The following is a 24,596-nucleotide window of genomic DNA, read 5'->3' as shown; positions in this document are numbered from 1 at the left end:
TCTCTCCCTGTCGTCTCTCCCACTCCCTGGAGAAGGAACCATCCACCAGACCCCTGCCCCAGAGGCTTCGACGGACCAGGCTCCTCCAGGCCCCCTGCAGCCCCTCCTCAAACACCTCCCTGCTCTCAGGGACCACCCAGCACCCAGCACACTCCTGGGGGGGGGGGTGCTGGAGGACCCAGCCCAGGGGCAGGGGAGCAGTCTGTGGCTGCCGGTCCTCACTCCCCTCTTACAATCAGGGTGCAAAGGAAGCGAACTATGGTGGTGGGGAGTGTTTGCTACTCTGGGGAAACCAGGGAGCGGGAAGCACTGGGCGCAGGCTCTTTTCCTAAAATAGGGGCTCCTGATTCAGGTCCCCCTCTGCCTCTGCTGACTTATGCAAGGCGAGACTTGGAGGGGCCAGTGTGGGGTCGCACAGAAGTCTCTCCAGGGTGCCTCTGTGTCAGGGACCCCTCTCCCTCCTCGCCTTGTGCCACCTGCGAAAGCCGGACACCTCCAAGGCCCCAGCCTTCCGAGGTCGCCATGCCCCTTATTGCTCAAAGAATGATATTCCCCCACCCCCAAGCTGGGGAGCAGGAAGGCCAGGCTTTGATTGGTTTCCTTCCTCTGATGATTCTGGGGTGCCCCAGGGCGGGCTAACATGTCACACTTATTTACTTGGTTGTTGGGCGTCATCCTCAGTCCGTGTCACTGCCAGGGTCTCTCCACTGGGCCCCATTGATCACCTGGCAATGGCTTCTCCGTGCTGTGTGCCCCACGCCCACGGCCTGGAGCTCAGAGTCAGCACAGCTGATAGCAGGCTGTGCCTTCTGAGGACGTCTTTGCTAACGGAGGGGCACTACAAGGAAGGAGGACACTGCACGCAAGAGTAGACAGCCCCTAAAAGCTGTTAGCTGAAAAAGAAAGAGTTAAATAGCCCTTGGCTAGGCCTCTTCAGACAGCGCCCTCTCGTGGCCGCCCTCTCCCTAGCCGGTCTGCTGCCTCCCGGCACCACTGTGTTACACAGGCCCACGCAGCCGGGAGGAGCGGACTGCCCTGGGCCAAGCACCCTACCTGTGGGCACCCACACTCACAAGACGCTGCCTGCCCGTGGGGAAGGCCGCCCTCTTCCATGATTGCACTCAGCCAGGGTGCTCTTCCTCGCCGTCCCGCCCCCGTCATTCTGTCCATCCCGCCCCCGTCATCCTCAGGGCTCGGGTCGCGGGTCCGAGGCCTCCGGTGCGCCAGGCCTCAGAAAGGCGTGCTGGGCGCAGCTGGCTGCAGCCCTTCATCAGACTGTCGGATGGGGCTGCTCTCGTCCTGCCTTTCGACCCTCCCCGTTCGGCCTCTCGGTGGGACGGTAGATTTCCGGGGTGCCCAGTGCCTCCGATTCCTGAGCCTCCCCCGGCTCCTACAGGGAGGTTGGCCTCTTCCCACCCCAGCTCCGTCCTCTGTCCACCTCCCCTGACCTGTGGGGGTCAGGCTCCCAGATCTCCTGGTTCGCTGAAGTTTCGTGTTCCCTTTGCCTTGTTGTTTGGGGAGACCTCCAAAAGAAGGGGGCAGAAAGGTCTTTGTATCACCAATCACAGAAACGTTACCTTTTTTCTTCAAAATAATCTATATTCCACCTCTTTACATCCTATTTTGCTTTCCTAAGGCCGCGATACCTTCTCAGCTCTTTCTTCTTGTGGCAGCTACTGTGGCTCAGCTGCCCTCTCTACACCCACCCGAGGGGTGGGGCACGTCCAGCCTGTGGGGCCGTTTGAGGCCCACAAAATCAATACCAGCCCACGTCACCGCCTCACCAAATTAGCCTGACCAAATAGAGCAGGCTGATCTGTAAGTTGATAATTTTGTACGGCCCACAAATGATGTTACAAATACCCAAATGGCCCTTGGCAGCAAAAAGGTTCCCCGCCCCCGACAGGACAGTACCTTGGCCTTTGTTGATGAGCCATTCCACTCCCTCACCTCAGCCATCTCCTCCTCCCTCGTCTCCTCCGTCATGTCTTCAAATCCCGATCGGCTGCTTACGTCCGCGACATTGACTACCATTTCCTCCTTCAGCAGCCACAGCGGGTACCACTGGGATCGCCCGCGTTGTAAGACCAGGCTGTGCTCGCTCCCCGTTTCCTGTCGGCTCGTCCCTCCTTCCATCTCCCAGTTTCTGACACCCACACTTTCCCTTTTGCATCACCACGAACTCCTTGGACAAGGCTTTGGGACGGGGCACTGGTTTCCTGCCCTCTGGCCCCACTCCACCACTCGGATTCCCCACGGCGGACACTTTCCAAACACACAGCCCTGGTGGGAGGCCCAGCGCCCGCGCTGGCAAGGGGCGGCTGCAGTTCTCTGTCCCTGCCCAGGGAGGACCCCAGGGGGCAGCGTTCCTGTTTCCCAGGGCCGGTGCCCCTGTGGCAAGGTCTCAGGGCCCTGAATGCCCTGGACGTATTCTCAGCAGGGAGAGGCCTTCAGCCTCTCTGTGGCCGGATCCACGCTGAGGCCGGGTGCCCAGCTCACTGTCCACCACCCTCCTCTCCAGATCCCCTTCCTGGGAGCTGGGATCAAGATCCACGAGAAGAGGGTGTCAGAAAACCTGCGGCCCTTCCACGACCGGATGGAGGAGTGTTTCAAGAACCTGAAAATGAAGGTGGAGAAGGAGTATGGCGTCAGAGAGATGGTACGGGGGGCCCAGGGATGGCAGGGGAGGAGGCGGGGGACCAGAGCAAAGCGACCTGCCCTTGAGGAGAAGGACCTGAGGGCCAGCAATGCTGGAGCTGATGATTCAGGGGAAACTTCCTGTAAACGGGACCCCTCAGAAGTCACCCCCAGACAACACCCGTTATAAGTTGGGCCCTCAGCACTCAAGGGACTGTGCTAACGATAAAGCTACATGAACAAAGCACCCACTGTGTGCCTGTCTGATCTAAGCCTTGGCATCTCCTAGGTCATTCAGTCCTCACAACATGCTGGTGAGGCAGGAATGATTCTGACCCCTGTATCCCTTCTGGAGGGTCAGAGACGTTAAGCAGCTCTCCATAGGCACACAGCAAGCGACTGCAGGTAGAAGGTACACCTGGTTCTATTGGCCTCTGAAGCCGGTGCTTTCGGCCACTAATAAGCTCCATGGACAGAAGAGGGCAATGGCCGGTCCTCAGAGGAGCTTCCCTTTATCCCCTTCCCCAGAGAGTGGAGTCATAAAAGGGCCACCCAGATGGGAAACAGGCCCGGAGGGGACAGGTGAGTGACTGGAAGAGCACAGAGATGCACTCGGTCTCCTGTGCTCTGGTACCAGAGTTGTTCCAGGAGTCGGGTTGCCTCTTCCAGCACCCCCTGCATGACTCCCCAGTGCAGTGCTGATGTTCACTGTCAGAGTGAGGTCAGGTTCCACAGGCTAAGGCCGAGGTCCACAGGACTTCCCCACAAATCAGCAGAAGGAAGAGACGCACAGGTGCGGTCTGGGGCTGTCCCCAGGCACACTATCCACCCTGCTGGCGCATGGATGCAGCGTTGCCTTCCAGGACAGGGGGCCTGGGCCTCAGTGCCCGCGGCAAGTACTGGAGAGTCATCACATCCCCATGTTTGCAATCATCGCTGGTCATATGACTGAAATCCATCCCCCGCCATCCCTCCGGGGACGCTGAGCTGGTGCACACGGCTCAGAGCCCAGCCCTGGACTCACATGCTGGGTCTTTCGGGCCTGGGCAGCCCCTTCCAGGGTCTTCTCATTAGCATAAAGGGCCACCAGGAATAACAAAGACACTCCCGCTTGGGCAAGTGCAAGGACTTAGAGATCACCTCCCCTGAACCAGGAATAAGGCAGCCAAATTCCTCACGAAACCAGCTCCCTTGGCCCCCGCCCGCCAGGAAGTCGTTCTGTCCGGCCCTGCCCCACAGCTCCTCCCTGCTCGGTGGACACAGCAGGAAGAGGGAGGCACAGCACCCCAGCTCCCACCTCTCCGTGGGGCCGGCGCTAACCATCCTGCTCTCCCGCCCGTAGCCTGACTTTGAGGACCGACGAGTGGGCCGCCCCCGGTCCATGCTGCGTTCCTACCGGCAGATGTCCATCATCTCCATGGCTTCCATGAACTCGGACTGCAGCACCCCCAGCAAGACCACCCCTGAGAGGTCAGTCCCGCCAGACCGCCTGCTGGGCCCCTGAGCCCTGGCCCGGCCCCCAGGGCGCCCTTCCACCACCATCCCCACCCTGTGGGGCTGCCATCTAGTGCCAACGTCCAAGGGCCCTTCAAGGCCTGAGAGGCAAGGTGGCTTTTCCCGAGGGCCCTGCAGGACTCTCCCACGGCCCGCAGAGGTCCTCGCAGAGCCTGCTTCAGTCTGGGCAGTCCCACCTCTGCCTGGGCGCCAGCTGTCCATCACAGAGCTCCTCCTCCTGGGCCGTCCCCGCCCCCCCACCCTCCTGGGGCCCAGCTGTCCATCACAGAGCTCCTCCTCCTCGGCCGTCCCGCCCCTCCCACCTCTGCCTGGGGCCCAGCTATCCATCACAGAGCTCCTCCTCCTGGGCCGTCCCCGCCCCCCACCCTCCTGGGGCCCAGCTGTCCATCACAGAGCTCCTCCTCCTGGGCCGTCCCCGCCTCCCACCTCTGCCTGGGCGCCAGCTGTCCATCACAGAGCTCCTCCTCCTGGGCCGTCCCCGCCCCCCACCCTCCTGGGGCCTAGCTGTCCATCACAGAGCTCCTCCTCCTAGGCCATCCCCGCCCCTCCCACCCTCCTGGGGCCTAGCTGTCCATCACAGAGCTCCTCCTCCTTGACCGTCCCGCCCCTCTCACCATCCAGGGGCCAATGCTCCACCAGGCCCCGCCTTACCTGAATGATTCCTACTGTGATCCGAGGTCTCTCCAAGGCCAAGAGCCGCCCAGGGGCCCTCGGACCTCATCACCGGGCCCCTCTGTGAGGTCGCTGCCAACACCCCCGTTTCCTGAAAAGGAAATAATGGCTCAGAGAGGTTGAGTGATTTGCCCAACATCGTCCAGCTAAAAAGTGGCAATGTCCGCATTTGAATCCAGATCCATATTTTTAATCAATTTTCTCTTCTCCCCGCTAGTCTTCCTTAGTATTTTGAATATCTGCCAATGAAGCATGTGGCTCCCCAAACTCCGCCAGGTGGGCGGACCCCTTCCCGACGCCGTGGGGCAGCGCAGTCAGCCCCGCCGGCACCCACAGCTCTGACCGCAGCCTCCACGGCTGTCCCTTGCCCTGCAGCTTCGACCTGGAAATCGCACCCTCCAAGACGCAGAAAGGGGAGTCAGAGGAGCCCATCTCCCCGGGGAGCACTCTGCCGGAGGTCAAGCTGCGCAGGTCCAAGAAGAGGGCCAAGCGGAGCAGCGTGGTGTTCGCGCACGAGAAGGCGGCGGCCGAGTCGGAGCTGAAGCGGGTGAGCGCACGGGCGGTGCCTCTGCAGCACCTGCAGACCTGCGCCAGGTCTGGGCTCCGCGGGTCCCACTGAGCCGCACTTCTGCGGTGAGCTGGGTGTCCCCCGGGCCGTCTGAGGACAGGGAGGTGAGGTGTTGCTGCCGCCCCTGCCGCCTGGACCCTTCAGAGCCGGGATTTGAATCCAGGCCGCGGACTCCAGCCCGCGCATCCTTTCCGCCACCGCAAGGGGCTTTGTGAGGCAGGGAGAAGCGCCTGCTTCACCCACGGAAAAGAAGCCAGCCCTCCCAGTGCTGGGCCAGGTGTTTCTCCCTCCTGCCCGGTGTGCCTTGCCAGGGCCACTCTGACCTCCACCGGCATCCCAGAGCCCGCTAGGTTCCTGCAGTGTAGCCGGGCCCAGCCCGGGACGCAGATGAAAATCTCACCGCCCCCACGTGGAGACTTTTCATCTTATCAACTAGTAACTATTTAATATGAGACTTGGTGCCACCGGGCTCGAATTTCCGCTTCTCCCTAAAGACAGGCTTGTTGAAGGTGTTCTGGGAGCCGGGAAGCAGGAGGGGCATGGGGTGGAAGGTCAGGGGCTGGCGGAGATGCCTTCCTCCAAAGACGGTCCTCCACCGCCTCCCCAGGCCTCAGAGGTGGCTCTTGCCAGGGCAGGTGGAAATAAGACTTCCGTGTTTCCCAGTTCTAGGGGGCGCCACTCACACACTTGTCTAAATGAACCCCACACAACAGCCACCCCACCCCCCGAGCTGTCTAACAGCAACCTGTGTCCACCAGGCACAGGCTTGGACTGATACAAAAGAGGGTCAGTGGTCCTGGGGGCGGTCCACAGAAGCCCTGGCAAGCTCTCAGCATGAACTCTTCAGGCCCAGAGCCGCCTCACGCTAAGTCTCTGGTGTGTGTGTGTGTGTGTGTGTGTGTGTCTTCAGCTCTCCAGGAAGCACGAGTTCATGAGTGACACCAACCTCTCGGAGCACACGGCCGTCCCCCCCAGGGCATCCGTCCTCTCTCAGATGAGTTTTGCCAGCCAGTCCATGCCCACCATCCCAGGTATGCACCCTGCCACCATGCTCACAGTGTAGTGACCTCCGGGCCACCAGCCTGGAGGTGAAGGATGGGTGTCTGTGTAGCAAAGTGGGCCGGGCATCTTGGGGCAGAGCCGCCCTGTCCCAGAGCTGTCCCCACGCCCAGCAAGCTCCACCAGGAGCCGGGCGGGGCCTGCTGTCACTCTGGACATCAGGGTTCCCTGGAAAAGCCTTCGTCACGCCAAGTGGCCCTGCTTTCTCAGCGAGCCAGCCTCCCCAGGGGCAGAAGTTCATCCCCAGTCTGTCCCTGGGTCCCGTGTTTTCCTTGGCAGCTGGCAGACTGTTTCTGGAACTTACAGAAATCCCTGCGGCACCATATAGCTGCAGCGTGGCTGCGTGGACGCTGCCTGTCCTGTGAACCGCTCATGTTCCGTGAGCTTAGCAGCGCACAGCTGGCCTCCTGGTGCAGAGAGGGGCCCTGGGCCCAGGCAGGGGTTGGCAGGACTAGGAGCAGTCTGTCTGGCATGCAGCAGTGGCTAGTGTCTGCCACTCTGTGCCAGGCTGTCTGTGCCAGGGGCTAGGGCAGAGAGGAGCAAGGCAGACCTGGGGCTGCCCCAGGACGAGGCCACGGACCTCAGCCAGCCTGCTGGCCCTGTGCTAACCGCTTCTGCTCATTATTTCATTCACACCTCAGTGCTCCGAGAATGCCAATCTCCTGCCTGTCACCAGCTTGTAATGCGGAGGCTGGGCTCAGACTCAGCCCTGTGCCCTGGAGCCGGTCCCCAACACTGCCCCCCACACCCACAGGAGAGCCCCCACAGGGAGGGGTGTCTGCCTGGCCACCGAGCCCTTTCTCCTGTCTCCAGTGAGCCTCGCAGCCCCCTGGGGTCTGTGCTCTTACCCATTTGGCCACAGTCAGAACTGAGGGTCAGAAAGCAGCTAGCTGACGCGTCCATGTGACTCCACGGGCCCCTGCCCTCGGGGAAAAGGAGAAATCCAGTTCTAGGTATCGGGAGGTGAAGATCAAGTGACCTTGCCCCCTGCCTCAGCCCCACGCCGACAGCCCAGAAGCCCTTGGGAGGAGGCTTTAATGGGACCATGGGGCAGGCCGGTCACTGTCCGTGGGACCGGACAGTCCTCACCTGGAGGACAGCCTAAAGCTTCGCCCAGCAGGACACAGCCACCACCTCCTGCCTGGCTCTTTGACCTGTTCTCCCCGATCTGTCCACCTGCCCACTCTCATCTGTCTCCCTCAAGTCCCCTTCCTGTCCCGTGGGCATTGTCTGTCCACCACCTGTCCACTCACACCTGCTCTCCTCTCTCCTGCCAGCCTTCACGCTCTCCGTGGCAGGTATGCCAGGGACAGAGGATGGCAACTCGTCCCCCCGCCTCAGCCAGACCTTCCTCCCTCTCTGTGAAGGCGACAAGAAGACGCTCAAACGGAAGAAAGTAAATCAGTTCTTCAAGACGATGGTGAGGACCCAGACGGGCGGAATGGGTGGGGGCAGAAGTGAGAGGGAAGAGGGCAACAGAGAGGAGAAATGGGGTGCATGTGTGCGTGTGTGCATGTGTGTGTGAGTGCGTGTGTGTGCACACACACGTGTGGTCACCAGGGAGGCAGGGTCGGGCCCCACGGGTTGGGACACTGGCCAAGCTCCATTCTTGCCCACGTCACTCCTCCGAGCAGGACTGACCCCAGCGGGGCTGCAGGGATGAGCCACGGGATGTGAAGCCCCTGGGTCTCCGGACCCACACTGTCCTTGGCCCCGGTGCCCTTTGGTGTGCCCAGGCCACACAGGCAGCGGCTCTGAGAGCTGAAAGTGCTGTTTAATTTGGGGGGAAAGGCTTATTCTATTCGACTTATATTACAAAACCCACTAATTAGAAGCTAGTTTCCACACCCCCCTGCTCTAGTGCCATCTGCTATGGTTACTCATTTATCGTCGCTCAAGAAGGACCGTTGACACCCTCTCAGGGTGCTTTCGAGCCAGAGCTCGGCTGTGGGGCGCCGACAGGTTGGCTGTCTGCGCCCACGCTGCCCACCTTCCTCTCCTGGCCAGGCTCCCCCAGGCTCCGCCCCTGGCCAGGCTCCACCCCTGGCTTGGCTCCCCCAGGCTCCGCCCCTGGCCAGACCCCAGGGCCCGCCCCCTGCCAGGCTTCTCCCCAGGCTCCGCCCCGGCCAGGCTCCTCCCCAGGCTCCCCCAGGCTCCGCCCCTGGCCAGGCTCCGCCCCTGGCCAGGCTCCCCCAGGCTCCGCCCCTGGCCAGGCTCCTCCCCCAGGCTCCAATGCCCGGCTCACTGGGCCCAGGAAGCAGCAAAGCCTGGCTCTGGCTGCACTCGAGGGCAGGGTGGCCCGTGCCCCCTGGGCTTTGGGCAGGGGTTCCTTGAGGGGCCCCCCGTGATTGGGAATGGGGAGCCCCGCTTTGGTGCTCGTGAGAAGCATCTTGGGTTCTTCTTCTCCCACATAGCTGGCCAGCAAGTCTTCTGAAGACAGCAAGCAGAACCCCGACCTCCTGACCTCCGACCTGTGAGACACCCCTGACCAGGGCTGTGCTTGGGGAGCCGGGAGAGGAGCTTCCGGAAGGACAGACGGTGCACACTGACACCTCAGGGAGCGGGGCCGCCGGGCCCAGCAGCCCTCACCCGGACAGGGGAGACGGACTGCTCCCGCCCCAGAACTGCAGTGGGGCCAGGCCCGCGGGGGGCGGGGGGCGGGGGGCGGGGGGCGGACGCCCTCATGGGTCCAGCTGCGGGCACCAGCGTGAACGGCTGCTCCGCCCTGCCCCCCCAGCACCCTCGGCGCCTCTTCTGTAACCCGGGTTCTTAGGTGTACGGAAATGGATTTCTGGGTCATTTTCTAAGTCCTAGTCCTTCCTAGAAAAGCCTCCTAAATATTCTTCTATTTTATTTGTGGTTAACAGTTTTGTACTTTACATTTTTAAACGGCAACACACCCAGTCATCTTTTCTAGCTGATCATCTTCAGGGTGTTGCTGTTTCTTGCTGCCAATAAAAACGGTCTGTGCGTAGTTCCGAGTCGGCTGACCCCCTGAGGCCCCACCAGGCAGGGGCTCCTGGAGGCAGGAGCGGGGAGGGCCCAGGGCCTGCAGCCGCGGGAGGGAGGGGCCTGGCTCCAGCCCCGCCTCCCGAGAATCTTCTCCTTGACTCCAGTTCCTTCCGTGCTGAATGTTGGGGTGCAGGGGTGCCAGAACAGCGTTCCAGACTCTGCACAGTGGACAGTCACATGCCGTTCTCCCCTCTGGAAAGAGATGGCAAAACCACCCAACCAAATGCTTGAGAGTTAGGAAGAGAGGGCTGAGGTCCCGGGGAGGGGGGCCACCTCACAGCCTGTGGGAGCTCGGGGGGTGGGCTCCCGGGGGCTGAGGACGCACACTGGGAGATGGATCGCAGGTGGATTCTGAGTACCTGGCAGCATGGGGGTCAGAGCTTGAGCCACCGGGGGCCTCGGGTGGATGCTCACTCCCTGGAGCCTGGGTCCCTGGGGACAGTGAGGGATGAGAGATGATCATGACAACAGCGGAAATGTGTTCAGCAAACTGTCCCCAGCACAGTGTTACAGACGTGACAAGAATTGACTTCCTCAGTGTTGATAGCAGCCCTGGGAGGTGGGTATGACTATTGCCCAGATGGGGACACTGAGGCACAGGGGCAGAAGGTGACCTAGACTGCACCCTGGGTAAGCGGACAGGCTGTGGTTCAAACCCGGGCTGCCAGACAGAAGCTGGCATTTAACCACTACCCTGCACTGTCCCTCGGACACCGCTGTGCACAGACACCTGAGTCCCTGCAGCCTTTGTCAGCCTCTTCCCGAGGCCTCCAGGTCCCCTCGCTGAGCCAGGCCTGTGTCTGGTCCAGCTTCCAAAGGTCCTGTTATGGTGCTGGCTGGGGTTTGGCTGCACAGTGGGTTCCCCAAGGCGAGACAAAGCTCCTGGAGGCTTGGAATCTGGCTGCAGTCCCTTGCCAAAGGGACAGGGACAGTGCACGCGGCTGAGGAGTGTCCCCAAGGGGCGGAGCAGCTGGTCGACGCCCCGTCCCCCTCCCGGGCAGAACACCCCGAGTCGGAGACTTGCTACTTTACTCTCTAAAAACACCATAACGCCGGGCTCCTCGCGCAGCAGCGTGTGGAAATAATATTTGTGAGTGGTGTTCTCTGAGAAATTTCAGTCTGTGAGTTTTGTGTTGAGTCAGTTGTCATATGGAGTCTGCACTGAGGGGCCTGGGGCATTCGGTCACACGGCGGCAGCAACAATGCCCGGAGCGACAACCGTAACAAACAACAACATTGATGTAGCTGTGTGGACTCTCTGAGCCTTCCCTTACAGCCTCCAACCGATCCCAGGAGGATCCCAACCACGCTGGTGTGAAACCCAGGCTTGGGGAGTTGGTGATGTGTCCCCGTCGCCTGGCCAGTAAGGGGCCAGCTCCGTCTACTTTTAGCCTCGTGGCTTTAATCCACACGTTCACGATCTGCCTCTGACCTCAGCACAGGTCAGACTGCATGCTCCACACCCGCATGGAAAGTCTCTCGGCCCTGCCGATGCTGGCACCCAGGGTGAAGGAGGGAGGGGCTGTGTGCCCAGGACAATCCTGCTTGTGCCAGGGGAGGTTCGCTTACTGTACGCAGGGTCTGTCCTAAACCAGTTAGTGATGTCAAGGACAGGTGTACGTTTGCCTTCAGAGCACCCTGGGAGGGGCGATGCGGGGCGGTGGGGCAGGGTGGGTGAGAGGGAGCGTCTACTTGATGTATCTTCTTCCTTCCAGCTGCAGAGTGTTCCGGGATCCTTAGACATGCTTCCTCCCGCCCCCTCGCTCTCCAGAGTTAGATGATGCACCCAAGGCCACACAGCGGTGGTCAGCAGGGCCCGAGCTTGACCCAGACCTGCCTGACACCAGGCCTGGTTTTCTTCCAGGTGATCTCCTGGGGGACCCCCTCACCCTGTTTTTAAGCACCCAGAGACCCCTTGCTGTTTGCTTTCCCTTCCTCTGCCTTTGAGACAGAGCTCATATCTACCATTCACACTTTAGTATGATCTAGGGGACCAAGTTTCTTCTCCTAAGGAAGGGGTATTTTTAGCTTTATCTCTAGTGTGGAGGGGAAGCTTTCTGTCTTTTGTCCAGACTTTCAGGCTTAAGGAGGAGAGAGATTGGGAGAAACCAGGGGCCGTCTTAGCATCTAAAGCCAGGCTGGGCTCCGCCCTCCAGGCTTCCTAACCTGTTTGCTGCTCCTTCTGAACCCTGGGTGCCTCTGCCCCTGGTTTCCAAGGAAACAGCTCCTCGGGCGATGACTGAATGCCCGTGCTGTTTAGGGGCTGTGTGGAAGTGAGTGCCAATGTAAAAAATATGAGTAAATAGGACCACAGGCACCGCACTACGATGGCAAGATCACGAGGCGTGAGCCTCAACGCTGGGTGCCTGTCACCGTGCCCTGCACACCCGAGAACCGCTACTGTGAAGACTATCAGTTCGTTTGCTGAACAAATAAAGGAGTGAACTACTGCCAAGCGTCACTTCAGAAGCATTTCCTGTATCAGCTCCTTCAGCCTTTGCAGAAGCCCTTTGAAGGAGGTGATCCTGGCTTTATCCTCATTTCACAGATGAGCAAACAGAGGCTCAGGATGAAGCAACATCAAGGCACCCGGAAAATTAACTGGAGGAGCCACGTTCGAGCCCAGACCAGCCTGGCTGCTCCCCTTGGCTGCCTTCTAACACATTTTGCCTCATTGCCAACCTGGTTCCCACGATCCCCATCACAGCGGAGCTACGGTGTTTCTCCCCGGGGATGCATTTCTTCCTTGAAGGTGCAGTGCCTTCGGGGAACCTGTCCCTTGGAGAGGCTTGGAAACCCTTGGTCCGCCCTGAACGGCACCCAGGCTCTGCACTTACAGAGATGGCCACCAGAGGGCGGTGTTGGTCTGCGTTTCTCCAGCCGCCAGCTGCACCGGAAGCCAAAGAGCAGCAGAGATTGTACCAACCCTGGCTTCAGCCTGGCTAACAGCTGGGCCTGCCCAGAAGCCCACACTCGGTGACAGGAAAGCCAGCCCCGTGGCAAGCCCCAGAGTCCTGAGACAGCTGTCCCGAACCCTGCCCAGGCGGAGAGGAGGCTCATCGCTATTCAGAGAAGGAAATATTTGTGGGCAGTAGGTAGAACACCTGTGATGTCTTATCCCTATTTCAAGATCAGGAAACTGTGGCACAGAGTTAGAAGCCGGCTCATCCCAAATCCCCGGATTCCCCACCCCAGCCTATCTCCATCCTGCCAGGCTCCCGGAACCCTGAACTCACACGGTCTTTGTGTTTTATGTGGAGAAAGGATAAGAACCCGAGAAGCTGCCCGCTGGCCCTGTGATCAGCAGTGGCCGCCTGCCTTCTCTGTCCCTGGTTCTTTGCCCTCCCCTGCCTGTTCCCCAAACAATCCCCCACCTCTTAAAAGTCAAGGCCAGCGGCCGTGACCCTGGACCGCCACCGTCTGGGTGGGGGGGCCGGGCATTCACCCCAGGCTGGGCTCCAGGACCCGCAGTGCACATGCTGGGCACCCAGAGGGGGCAGGACTTCCCTCTTCCCCAGGCCTCGCCCCAGGGGGAGGACTTTCTCCAGGTCAGAGCGTTGGTGGAGGAGGACAGACTTCTCCTGCCCGGAGCCACCCCCTGTCAGTTCCTGTCCCTGGACCCAGCCTTTGTCCTCATCGTCCTTGCCACCCCTTGCTGCCTGACCCTGCTCTCTGCACTTTCCATGTCACGTCACGCGTCCCCGCAGAATCCACGAGCCAGGCTCCGGTGCAGCTCCATTTACCAGATGAGCAGACGGAGGCCTGTGCGACAGGAAACAGGACCACGATCACGGGCCGCCGGAGAGCAAGGCAGGGGTGGGAGCCCCGCCCGCCCACCAGAGCCCGCGGCTCCTGTCCTGGTCCTGCCGCAGCAGCACTGCAGGCTCAGACTGGAGGTCCTTCTCACCCGGGCGGCCCCCGAGCTGGGCTGCGAACCGCCGCCCGGCAGCCCCTCAGGGGGCTCAGCCCCCGCTGCCCAACTTTTGCTTTTGCCCCTGACGCTGGGCAGGGCACCTGTCCTCAGATTCAGAGTCCCCCTCCTGGGACATTTCGAAAAGCCTAGAATAGTTCCATCCACAAAAGGACCCTGGTTTATAGAGCTATTTCACCTTTTCCTGGAGGCCCTGGGCTGCTCGGGGGGGCCCCAGGGCCTGCAACCCCCGACCTTCTGGGGTAAGGACAGGCTGCAACTATTCCCAGCCCAAGGACTGCAGTGTGCTCATGCACCTTGGGAAGGGCCTCTGGGGGCGCTTGCACCCCTGGCCTGGAGTCCTGACCCTGTGGCAAGGGACCGGGGGTGCAGGCGGCATGGTTCACAGCCACTGGACTCCGGGGGGAGAATCCAGGCCTGGGCGGGGCAGGGAGACTCGGATGAGCATCCCTCAGAAAACGCTTCTAAGAAAGGTCACCCCAGCAACGGCAGGGTGGAGCAGGAGGTGGGAGCCAGGCCCTGACCCAGATCAGCCGTGGCCCCGTCACGTGACTCGGGGCCTCTGAGCGCCAGCTGCGGATGGGAGGGTCCGTCTGTACAGGGTTCTGCAGATGTCCCTCCTGCCTGCCTTCGCTGTGACCGGCTGCCACAGCTCCCCTGCCTGCAGGCTGCGGACGGGAACAGTGACATTCAAGCTCGGGGATGATGACACCTCTCAAACGTGTATCGACTATTCTACCACAATCAATGGTCGCTGAGCGCGCTGTGTGCTCCGTGCGAAATGATTGACATCCATGACGTTGGTTCCCTTGGCGACTGCCGGCAGCCACCATGTGAATTAGGTGGGATCACCCCCATTTTCACCTGAGAAAACAAGCCAACAGAGGTCAATCCCGTGTCAAGGTTCACGCAGTTATTCAGCAGCAAAGCTGGGATTAGAACCCGGGTCCTCCTGACCTCAGACCCCCTCCCCTCTGTGCCCTACTCCAGTGCCTCTTGCTGGCCTTTTCCACTGAATCCCAAGAGCCAATTACCTGCATGTCTCGAATCATTTAAATCAGGAATTATAGAGAGACAACAATAACAAAAATCACATCCAAATTTTCCATGCAGAAGTCATAACTGACAGTTTGGGATTTTTCTTTACATATTTCATACACATGTATGAACAGACACATGTATCTGCATCCCTGCCAGTCATGGTGTTGTGATAATATGGTAATATTCTTAGCACATAAACATCTCTCCAAAATATTCTACAACCTATTTTTCATTGTTGCATAGTAGTTCATCGTTTGGGTGATAGGCAGTTTATTTAATTGATTCCCTGTGGTTGGACACGCAGGTCAGTTATGATCTGGTGTAGCATTAGTGACATTGTGGGGACAGCCCTGTAGCTATCCTTGCTGTTTAGTTCTGCAGGATGCGTGATCAGAAGTGAAGTGTAGGTTTTGATCTGTACTGGTGGGTTCCAAGGTGACCGTTCTCGAAAACAGCCGCAGGAAGCCAGGCCTCGTGGAGCCTGTACACGAAAACGTGGCCTCTTCGCCTCTTCGCCTCACTCTTTGGAATAAACGTGCAGTCGGCTCCTTCAGAGTCACCCTTCCGGTGCTGTCACACGGTGGGGGCAGGGTGGGGCAGCTGGTTGCTCAGGACCTGGGAGGACCCTCCCGCCCAGGTACCCTGGTCAGCCCCTGGGACCAAGATGCTACCAAGGAGATTCATGGCACAGCGCTCTGGCTTTGCAGTCTCCAGACCCGGGAGGAGGAGAGGCAGGCAGGGGCCCCAGGAAGCACCTACTGCTGGGACAGTGGGTGCCCTCATTCTTTGGTCTCACAGGCAGGTGGGTCTGGAGGAAATGAGGGGAAGCTGGATGGAGCAGGAGGGAGGCTGTGACCAGAGGAGCTGGCTGACCAGAGAGAAAAGTCTGTCAGGGGACAGCTGCCTACCCTCTGAGAATGGGGACCACCACCCACTCACCAAGCTGAGGGCCTGCCCTGGGATGAGGGGGAGGCTGGGACGAGTCCTGTCCGTGCTACAGGTGGAGAGCAGAGCCTGGAGACAGGAGGGCTGGATGGCAAAGCTCGGAGAGGGGGGTGCCGGAGTCCTGCCTCTGAAGCCCGAGGCAGAGACGGGCTGAGGCCGTGGTGCTGAGGAGCAGGGGGCGCGCCTCCTGGCCCGGCTCCCCAGGCCTCTGCAAGTTGAAACACGAAGGGCTTGGATCAGATAAGGGACTGCAGCCTGCCTTGTCCCCGCAGCCAGAAAGGAGCTTGGACAGAGCAAGTCTCCGCTCCTCTGTCCCTGAAGTCCGGCTCCCCTGCTCTTCCTCCTGGTGCCTTTATGAGCCCTGCTGCCCCTGTGGGCTAATCCCCAGACTTGTCCACAGCCCACTGCCTACCTGCTGCAGTGCGTGCGTGTGTGAACAGTGTGTGTGCATGCATCTGTGCAAGAATGTGTGCGTGTGCGTGCATGCGTCTGTGCATGAATGTGTGTGTGAACATGTGTGTGTGCATGCATCTGTGTGCGTCTGTGCAAGAATGTGTGCGTGTGCGTGCATGCGTCTGTGCATGAATGTGTGTGTGTGCATGTATCTGTGTGCGTCTGTGCAAGAACATGTGCATGTGCGCGCGTGCATCTGTGCATGAATGTGTGCATATGCGTGCATGAATGTGTGTATGTGTGTGTGAACATGTGTGTGCATGTATCTGTGTGCGTCTGTGCAAGAACATGTGCGTGTGCGCGCGTGCATCTGTGCATGAATGTGTGCATGTGCGTGCGTGAATGTGTGTATGTGTGTGGGAACATGTGTGTGTGCATGTATCTGTGTATGCATCTGTGCATGAATGTGTGCATGTGTGCGCGCGTACTTATGCGCGTGGCAGGCCATCTAACAATGGGCAGCCCTTTTCCCTCTGCTCTCCCGATTGTCCCGAGCCAGGTTCTTTCCTGGAAACTCCAGAAAATGAGACTTCACTTCAGAAGACCCCAAAATGTGGCTTCTGACGAAGTGTGTCATCCGCTCTGGGTGAGAGGCGGAGAGAGAGGGGTCAGGTGGGAAAGAGACGGGACAGTGATGGGGAGACCAAGGGAATGCAAGCAGAGAGGGGCCAAGCGTGAGAGGAGGCAGGGAGGGCGACAGCGGCCAGGGCGCTGGAAGAGGCCACGGAGGCGGGAGCTGGGAACCGGCTGGGACGGAGGACGAGCAGGAGCCGTGGGCAGTGGGCAGAGGACAGAGGACAGGAACGGGAGAGGGCGGGAGAGGAAGGTGGACAGGCAGAGGAGGGGAAGGAGAAAAGGAGACAAAGATGCACCGAGGAGGGCAGGAGAGGGAAGGCTCAGGGCAGGAAGATAGGAAGAGAGGGGAGGAAAGAGGAAATGAGACCGAATGGAGGGAAAGGGGCGAATGGGAGGAGAAAGGACAGGCTGGGGACAGGGAGAAGGACTTGGAGAAGGAAAGAGGAAATGTCTGCTAGGCTACAGGTCTGGGCCTGTCATTAGCGGGACCTGACGCGGCCGGCAGGGCTCCGTGCTGTTGGCACAGTGTCCCCGGAGGCCGGGGGCGGGTCTGCCTGCACAGGTGGCCGCCCCTGGGTGGGGCCGCCGGCCAAGCCCTCGGGGGTATAAGTTGGAGGCTGGCCCGCTGAACCTGCAGGGACAGCTCCCCTGAGCAGGTGCCAGGCAGGTGTCTCCGCCAGCCCAGCCCCAGCATGAGCTCCTTCGACCTCCCGGTGCCCTCGCCCCCGCGCTGCAGCCCCCAGTTCCCCAGCATCGGCCAGGAGCCTCCGGAGGTGAACCTCTACTATGAGAATTTCTTCCACCCACAGGGCATGCCCAGCCCTCAGCGGCCCCCGTCCTTCGAGGGCGGTGGCGAGTACGGGGCCACCCCCAACCCCTATCTCTGGCTCAACGGGCAGGCCATGACCCCGCAGCCCTACCTGCCGGGCCCCAGCGCCAGCCCGTTCCTGCCCCAGGCCTACGGGGTGCAGAGGCAGCTGCTGCCCGGCATGTCCGGGATGGGGGGCGGCGACCTGGGCTGGCTGCCCATCCCGTCGCAGGAGGAGCTGATGAAGCTGGTGCGGCCCCCCTACTCCTACTCGGCCCTCATCGCCATGGCCATCCACGGGGCGCCCGACAAGCGCCTCACCCTCAGCCAGATCTACCAGTACGTGGCCGACAACTTCCCCTTCTACAACAAGAGCAAGGCGGGCTGGCAGAACTCCATCCGCCACAACCTGTCGCTCAACGACTGCTTCAAGAAGGTGCCCCGGGACGAGGACGACCCAGGTGAGGCGGGGGCGCGGGGCGGGGGGCAGCGGCTCCGGCGAGCCTCTGGAGCCCCCATGAGGGTCCCTTCGTGCTTGACACCCCGTTCTAGAAAGTTCTGAATACAGCCATCCCCCAAAGCGAGGGGCTGAGGGGGGTCCGCAGGGCCGGAGAACATGGGCTGCGGAGGCAGACGGGTTTCTGTCCCGGCTGGGCCTCTGGCCTGTCAGTGAGCTCGGAGTGGTTAGAGCTCGGAGCCTCAGTTTCCCCATCTGACAGAGACGACGGGACGGTGTCCCCTCCGTGGGCTTGTGGCAGGGCTACGAGGTCGTCCTGCCAGGCTTCGTGCTCACGCCTGCCCGGCGGCCATGGTCACCGAGCGCAGCGCCCAGCCGGCAGCAGGTCCACACTCCGCCGCCTCACGGCCCCGCCCCTCGCGGCCCCGCCCCTCGCGACCCCGCCCCTCGCGACCCCGCCCCCGACGCCCAGCCTGCAGGCCGCTTCCAGGAGACCCATTCTGCAGATAAGGCCAAGCACAGGCGGGGGGACGGGGCCGCCCGTGAGGGGCTGGGCTGGAGTGAGACCTGGACGGAGGTCTCTCTGACACCAGACGGCGCCCCGGCCTTTCTAACGGGGAGTTTCCACAATCCCGGGGTGCAGAGAGGGGTGTGCTGAGTCCTGAGGTCACCACTTTCCAGAATTAAGCGCACTCTGGCTCCATCCCAGGAAAGCAGGGTAGGCTGCCCAGGAACCAGCCCCGCCCACCGTGCGGCTGGCAAGGGCAGGAGTGTGTGTCTGTCCCTTCTCGTGTTTGTCCCTTCCTGTCCATCAGCTGGCCTCCCCTCGGGCCGAGAGGCAGAGGCGGGTGGGCAGAGTCCAGGCCTCACCTGGGGCTCGGGCCCCACAGTCACACCCCTGGCCGTTTCCTCTTCAGTCCGCCTGGGAGGAAGGGCCGGGAGCAGCGCCCCCTTCTCAGACTAGGAAACTGAGGCTCACCTTCCGTCAGCGAGGAGCAAAGCCGGGGCTCACGTCCGTCTTTAAACTCCATGCCCGGGATTTTCGGGGAGCCCCTAATTTTTTCCTGAGTCAGCACTGGGAGCTCCTCTCCCTCTCCAGCCCCCCAGTACTTGAAGGAGCCCTACACTGGGAACATGGTCCCAGCTCGGGCCTCTGTCTGGCTCCCAGCGCCTCGCTGGACGGGCTGACTCCAGGCCTTGGGCTGCAGGCGTGGCCGCGTGGTGGGGGCCTGTGGTCCTGCAGGCATGGCCGCGTGGTGGGGGCCTGTGGTCCTGTGGTCCTGCGGGCGTGGCCGCGTGGTGGGGGCCTGTGGTCCTGCAGGCGTGGCCGCGTGGTGGGGGCCTGTGGTCCTGTGGTCCTGTGGGCGTGGCCGCGTGGTGGGGGCCTGTGGTCCTGCGGGCGTGGCCGCGTGGTGGGGGCCTGTGGTCCTGCGGGCGTGGCCACGTGGTGGGGGCCTGTGGTCCTGCGGGCTTGGGGTTCCCAGTCTCCTGCTTTCTGGGCCCGGCACCTGTGTTCAGTGTGACAGTGAGGAGGGACGGACCCACGCCTTTGTCCCTGCTCACCTCTCCCCTTGTGCTGCAGGCAAAGGGAACTACTGGACCCTGGACCCCAACTGCGAGAAGATGTTCGACAATGGCAACTTCCGCAGGAAGAGGAAGAGGAAAGCGGACGTCGCGTCCAGCGCGGGCTCCTTGGCCCCCGAGAAGACGGACAGCGGGCTCCTGGCGGGCAGCCCCAAGACCGCCGACCCCCAGGACCTCCTGGACAGCACCTCCCCGGGCGCCAGCAGCTCCCCGGAGCAGCGGCCGTCGCCTGCCCCGTGCCTCGGCGGCTTCCTCTCCACCATGACGGCCTACGTGAGCGGGCCGAGCCCCGGGAGCCGGCCTGGGCCCGCGGGACTGAGCCCTGAGCCCGCCGACAAGACGGGGCAGAACGTGGTGAACTTCAACTCCTACACCCCACTCACCAACCTCGGCGGCCACGGGGCCGAGGGCGAGTGGGCCAACCCCATGCCCGCCAACACTCTGGGCTACGGAGGGTCTGTCCTCAACCAGTTCAGCCCTCATTTCTACAACAGCATCAACGCGAACAGCGCCCTCTACCCCAGGGAGGGCACCGAGGTCTAGAACTGCACAGCTCCCGCGCCAGAGGGACGCCCGGGGTCCCCCTGGCCGGCCTCCCTGCCACCCCCCTCTGAACCGCCCAGACAGACGCAGGAGACTCAGCCCGTCGCCCTGTCTCTGGAAGGGCATGCAGACCTGCCTGTCACGCACCTGCACACGCACTCACCAACTCTGCAATGGACAGGCTGTGCCTGGGCGACAGTCGCCATGGCGACCGGTGTTGAGCACTTACTCCAGCGGAGCCCTGCTGGCTCTTGGAAGGCAGAGCACACTCGTTATTGACAGTTTCCTGAGGGTTCCTATGAACTTCCTCAAATCACAGAGGACGGAGCTGGAGTTTGGGGAAGTGAAGTCACTTTTCCAGGGGCATACGGACTAGTGAGGGGCACGGCCAGGAGTCAAGTCCTGTGTGACCCACAGACTTGGGGCCAGCGGAGGCAGGGGTGGAGGAATTGATCGAGCAGCTAAGGGTGGTCGTGGGAGAGCTGATTACGATGAGCAGACCCCCCACTGCCTTCTGGCCGTCCATCGAAATGTAGCACCAGCCCCGGGCATGTCTCATCCTGGTCCACGTCACTCTGTGGCCCCCAACTTACCAGCAGATGCGCCTTTTGCTGCCCCTGCAGGCGGGAAGCCCAGGCCAGGCCCCTGCAGGACAATGCAGCCAGCCTCTCCCCACACCCAGTGACCTCGAGCAGGGCAGGGACAGGAGTGGTGTCCCCCAAGCCCCCCGCCCGATGCTGCCCGCCTGCCACCCCTGGTAAAGACCAGCTTCTTCTGTGCAGGTCATGGACCAGTGAGCTGCAGGTGGCCGAGTCTTCCAAGAGAAACGCGGCCGAATCCGCACGCCTCCAGGGAGGGGCCGGCCCCCGGGTTTTCTTACTTTTGTATATACGTTACATGCCTATGATCTTTCGTCTCGGCACACCCTGGGAAGTGATTTGTGTTTTCTTATTTTCTTTTTAATTAAAACAAACAAACAGAAAACTGCATGTCGGTTCCTTGTGCGCTTCCCTGTGCCCCGGCTGCTGTCCGCTCAGCGCGGCCCGGGCAGCGCAGCCAGGGCGTAGGAGAGCAGGCAGAGAAAGGATGGCTACAGGGCCCGGTCCCTTCTTCGCACTGGTGTGGAGACAAGACAGAGGCCCCCAGCGAAAAGCAGGGAGCTTGCGGGGATGGGGTAGGTGTGTGGAAGGAGCCCCTCTACGCTGAGCACAAGCTATGGGCTGGGCATCAGTCCTCAGTACTGCGCTGTGATCGCGTAACCCTCCTGCAACCCCTTGACGGGGCGGGGTGCCCATTACACCGACGGGAAAACTGAGGGTCAGGGTGGTGGAGCAGTCTGCCCAAAGTCCCAGCCAGCTTTTACCTGGGTCTTCAGACTTGCACCTCATCACGTGCAGCCTCAGACACGGTGAACGCCGCGGCGATGCCAACGGTCCTGTTGGCTGCAGTTCACTGAGGGCTGTGGGCAGGCACCGGGCCAGGTGTCGGGCAGAGGGAGCTCTTTTGTGCTCACAACAGCCCACGAGTGTGTGCCCGGGTGATTCACAGGTGCCTGGCACGGTGCTTGCTGAGAATTGTGTGAAAGCTGGAGGTCTAGTTGGAGTCCCTTCCTCGGATGTGCACGCAGAGGACTCAAGCCCGGGTCCCCTGACCCCCCGCACAGGCCATGCAGGTGGCCCCCTCCGGCTCCGAGGGCTCTCTTTTCCCAGAGCACTGGAGGCAAGGAGCACCGGAGGCGAGGTGGTAACAGTAACAATGATACGGGAGCGGATCTCACTGCAGTTTAGCGTGTGCCAGGCACTGTGCTAGGACTTGACCTGCCTGAGTGCATTTATCAAATCCTCAAAACCATCCAATGCAATCAACACTTTGTGTCCATTTTATAGGAGAGAAAACTGAGGCCTGGAGAGAGAGATTCTGCAGCTTGATGAAGGAAACACAGCCAGGAATCAAACACAGATTCATACATGCCTCGGCTAAAACTCGGACCCACTGCACCGAGCACTGGGGAGACCAGGGCTGACACAAGAGACCAAAATCGGGAACACTGGGAAGAGAAAACACAGGTCTCCCTGGAGCCCCTCAGATTCTTTCTTGGGACATCCCTTGCCACACGGAGATGGGTTCTCCTGGCCATAGAGGTGGCTGTGGGTGCTGAGGGAGGGCCGGGGGGGGACACAGTGTGAGACCGTAACAAGCCTTAGAAACGTACTAGGCTGACACCCTGCTGCACAGAAAGGAAACCTGAGTCTGGGGGAGGAGGGGACACCACAAATGTCACCAGGAAGATGAGGTTACAGGCAGAGTTCAAATGCAGGTCCCTGAAGCCCAGACCAGGGTATTTTTTGTCACACTAGATCCCAGTGCCACCAAATTTGCCCAAATTGACCCTGCAGTCCCACCGTCTCCATCGGTCATGCCGCTGCCTGCTCCTCAAACCCCCTCCTTGGCCACAGGAGGCCTTCCATGGGGGCAGGCTGGGCAAGGGACAGCGTGCAAGGGGTCCCGGAACGAGACCAGCCTCCCCCGGAGGGAGGTGGCCCTTTAGAACGGAGGTCCACTGCGCTCCAGCCTCCCTTCCTCTGTGTGGGCACAGCAGTGAGAGGGACGTGGGCAGCGACCTAACAACACAGCGACCTGGCAGCTGCTGCCGGTGACGCATGGGGGTTCCTGGTAGGAGCACCGGGAGCTCCCGGAAAGGGAGGTGCGAGAGGCGCCGGTCACACTGCTGGAGGAGGGGCCCTAGCTCAAGGAGGGTCTCCCTGGGCTGGGCTGGCCCGTCTTGTGCTTCTCTTCCTCCGAGAAGACATGAGGGGGAGGGCAGGAGGGAGGCACGGCGGCGAGAGAACTGGTTGTCCACCAGGAGTCAGTTCTGTGTGCAGTGCTGTGGATGGACATGGCATCTATTAGCCTCCGACTGTCTGGCATTGCATTGAAGGCATGATCCCCAGCGCCAATGAAGGGTCAAAGAAGAGGGCTTCCTGTGTGATGGGGAGCCCAGGAAGGCTGCCTGGAGGAGGCGAGGCTGGAGCCAAAGGACAGTAGAAGTCAACGGATGCAAAGAGGTCTCCAAACCAGTAGTTGACACACAAACCCTCAAACCACCTGCCTTCAAGCCCCCAACCCTGGATCGGAGTGTTGAAATGACCAAGTTCTATAGTGGGGGGAGAAGGGACAGGGAGTCTGTCTCAAAGCAGAATATACATGTCAAATCTATGGCCTTCTTAAGAGAAAAGCCCGCAGGACCTGGTCACTGAAGCGACACGGGATGGGGTGGCGGCGAGGGAGAGGTGGGACTCGAGAACTCACCGAACCCCTGGCCTAGGAGGCCAAGGTCCCCCAGCACCTCCTCCCAGGTGTCCCTGCTGCTGACATGGAGAGGATGTTGTAAAGGCCAATTACACAACCGAAGAGGAAATCCAAAGGCAGGCAAGGGGTAATAGAAAGGACTGCGGGGCTGACAGGGTGATTCATTATTGTTCTTTAAGGGAAGAAGAAGAAGAAAGAATTGATCCTGGATGAAGAAATTGGGCTTGGCTGAGCCCAGGGCTGTGGGAGCCAGCCTGCTCCAGAAGTCCTTGAGGGCATGCGGTCGAGGGGTGAGGGAAAAAGGGGGAGGGAGGGGCTGCAAATCCTTAAAGTGACATTTGTCTGAGACTGAGGTAGGAGGACCTACAGGGCTGGGCTTCACTGCTGGGAGGGAGGAGGACACTGGCATCGCTCAGCGCTGTGCCTCCTCGCCAACCTTCACTGGAGGGAGCTCAGCGCGAGCCCCCCTTCAGCAGCTGAGAAAAGGTGACCTGGAGAAATGGAGCGGCCGGGGAAGGAAGAGCAGGCAGAAAGAGGTGGGCGCCAGCTCCAGGTTCCAGGTTCGACTCCCAGGGCAATCCCGTCCCCGTGAGCCACCTCGGTCCTGGGGGTTGCAATGTGTGCCCAATAGAATCTCCCAGTGATCTGGCCACCAGCACGATGTTTGATAAATATTTATATAATTTTCCATTGGTTCTGTATCCGCTGATCCATAAGCGGCCAGGATTGATTAAGTTTCTCCTATGGGGTGTCCGAGCAGGGGACAGGGAAACCGACGAGCCCCTGATGAGTCAGAGAGGCATCCTGCGTATATCAAGGGTGATACTGGATGTGCCAGGAGGGGAGAAGACAGATGTCCAGGAGGCTGGGACAACAGACTCGTTTTAATAGGAATTCCCATTAAATGTTCATGCCCCACTAAGGACATTCAAGCCCACATTTGACTCTCGAGGATTTTGGGGGGGTTAACATTTCATCAAATCAGTTGCAAGTGTTCCTCTGTGACTGCTGATCGGTGATGGATTCTAGGTAGTCCATATTAGAAAGTATCTTCTCATGCAGGAGGGCACATGGTGGCATATCTGGGATTTGCAGCACACAAAGCAGCAGTGCAGAGCTGTGAGCAGCCCCAGCTACTCAGCTCTGCTAAGCTCTGCACAGCTGTGCACAGCTCTGCTCAGCTTTGCTCAGCACTACACTGCTCTGCTCAGCTTTGCTCAGCTCTGCACAGCTCCGCTCAGCTCTGCTCAGCTCTGCACAGCTCCGCTCAGCACTGCACAGCTCTGCACAGCTCCGCTCAGCTTTGCTCAGCACTTCACTGCTCTGCTCAGCTCTGCTCAGCACTGCACAGCTCCGCTCAGCTCTGCTCAGCTCTGCTCAGCACTGCACTGCTTTGCTCAGCACTGCACAGCTCCGCTCAGCTCTGTTCAGCTCCGCTCAGCTCCGTTCAGCTCTGCACAGCTCCGCTCAGCTCTGCTCAGCTCTG

The 24,596-nt window shown here is 60.7% G+C and overlaps 2 protein-coding genes across 3 annotated transcripts in view; both read left to right on the top strand.

The window, feature by feature from the left end:
• DOCK2 (dedicator of cytokinesis 2) overlaps positions 1-9,087 on the top strand; it is a 364,075-nt gene extending 354,988 nt beyond the window's left edge. The window contains exons 47-52 of the mRNA XM_036240222.1: positions 2,522-2,659; positions 3,980-4,107; positions 5,200-5,371; positions 6,303-6,423; positions 7,729-7,871; positions 8,866-9,087. Of these exons, the coding sequence (XP_036096115.1) occupies positions 2,522-2,659; positions 3,980-4,107; positions 5,200-5,371; positions 6,303-6,423; positions 7,729-7,871; positions 8,866-8,928 (765 nt within the window). The 3' untranslated portion in view covers positions 8,929-9,087. The remainder of the gene's footprint in view (positions 1-2,521; positions 2,660-3,979; positions 4,108-5,199; positions 5,372-6,302; positions 6,424-7,728; positions 7,872-8,865) is intronic.
• An 8,014-nt stretch (positions 9,088-17,101) lies between these two features.
• FOXI1 (forkhead box I1) lies at positions 17,102-19,801 on the top strand. Of its 2 annotated transcripts, none has more exons than XM_036241911.1 (2): positions 17,102-17,675; positions 19,524-19,801. In XM_036241911.1, the coding sequence occupies exons 1-2, from the start codon at positions 17,102-17,104 to the stop codon at positions 19,799-19,801; spliced, it is 852 nt and encodes a 283-aa protein (XP_036097804.1). The 2 variants fall into 2 exon arrangements, with proteins under 2 accessions (XP_036097804.1, XP_036097803.1); XM_036241910.1 differs by having other exon boundaries at positions 17,102-17,678; positions 19,257-19,801.
• The last annotated feature ends 4,795 nt before the right edge of the window (positions 19,802-24,596 follow it).

The sequence above is a fragment of the Molossus molossus genome, unplaced genomic scaffold, assembly GCF_014108415.1.
Source record: "Molossus molossus isolate mMolMol1 unplaced genomic scaffold, mMolMol1.p scaffold_m16_p_4, whole genome shotgun sequence".
In the NCBI taxonomy this organism is placed as follows: Eukaryota; Metazoa; Chordata; class Mammalia; order Chiroptera; family Molossidae; genus Molossus; species Molossus molossus.
The sequence above is the reverse complement of the archived record's forward strand: the minus strand, read 5'-3'. Positions and strand labels throughout refer to the sequence as shown.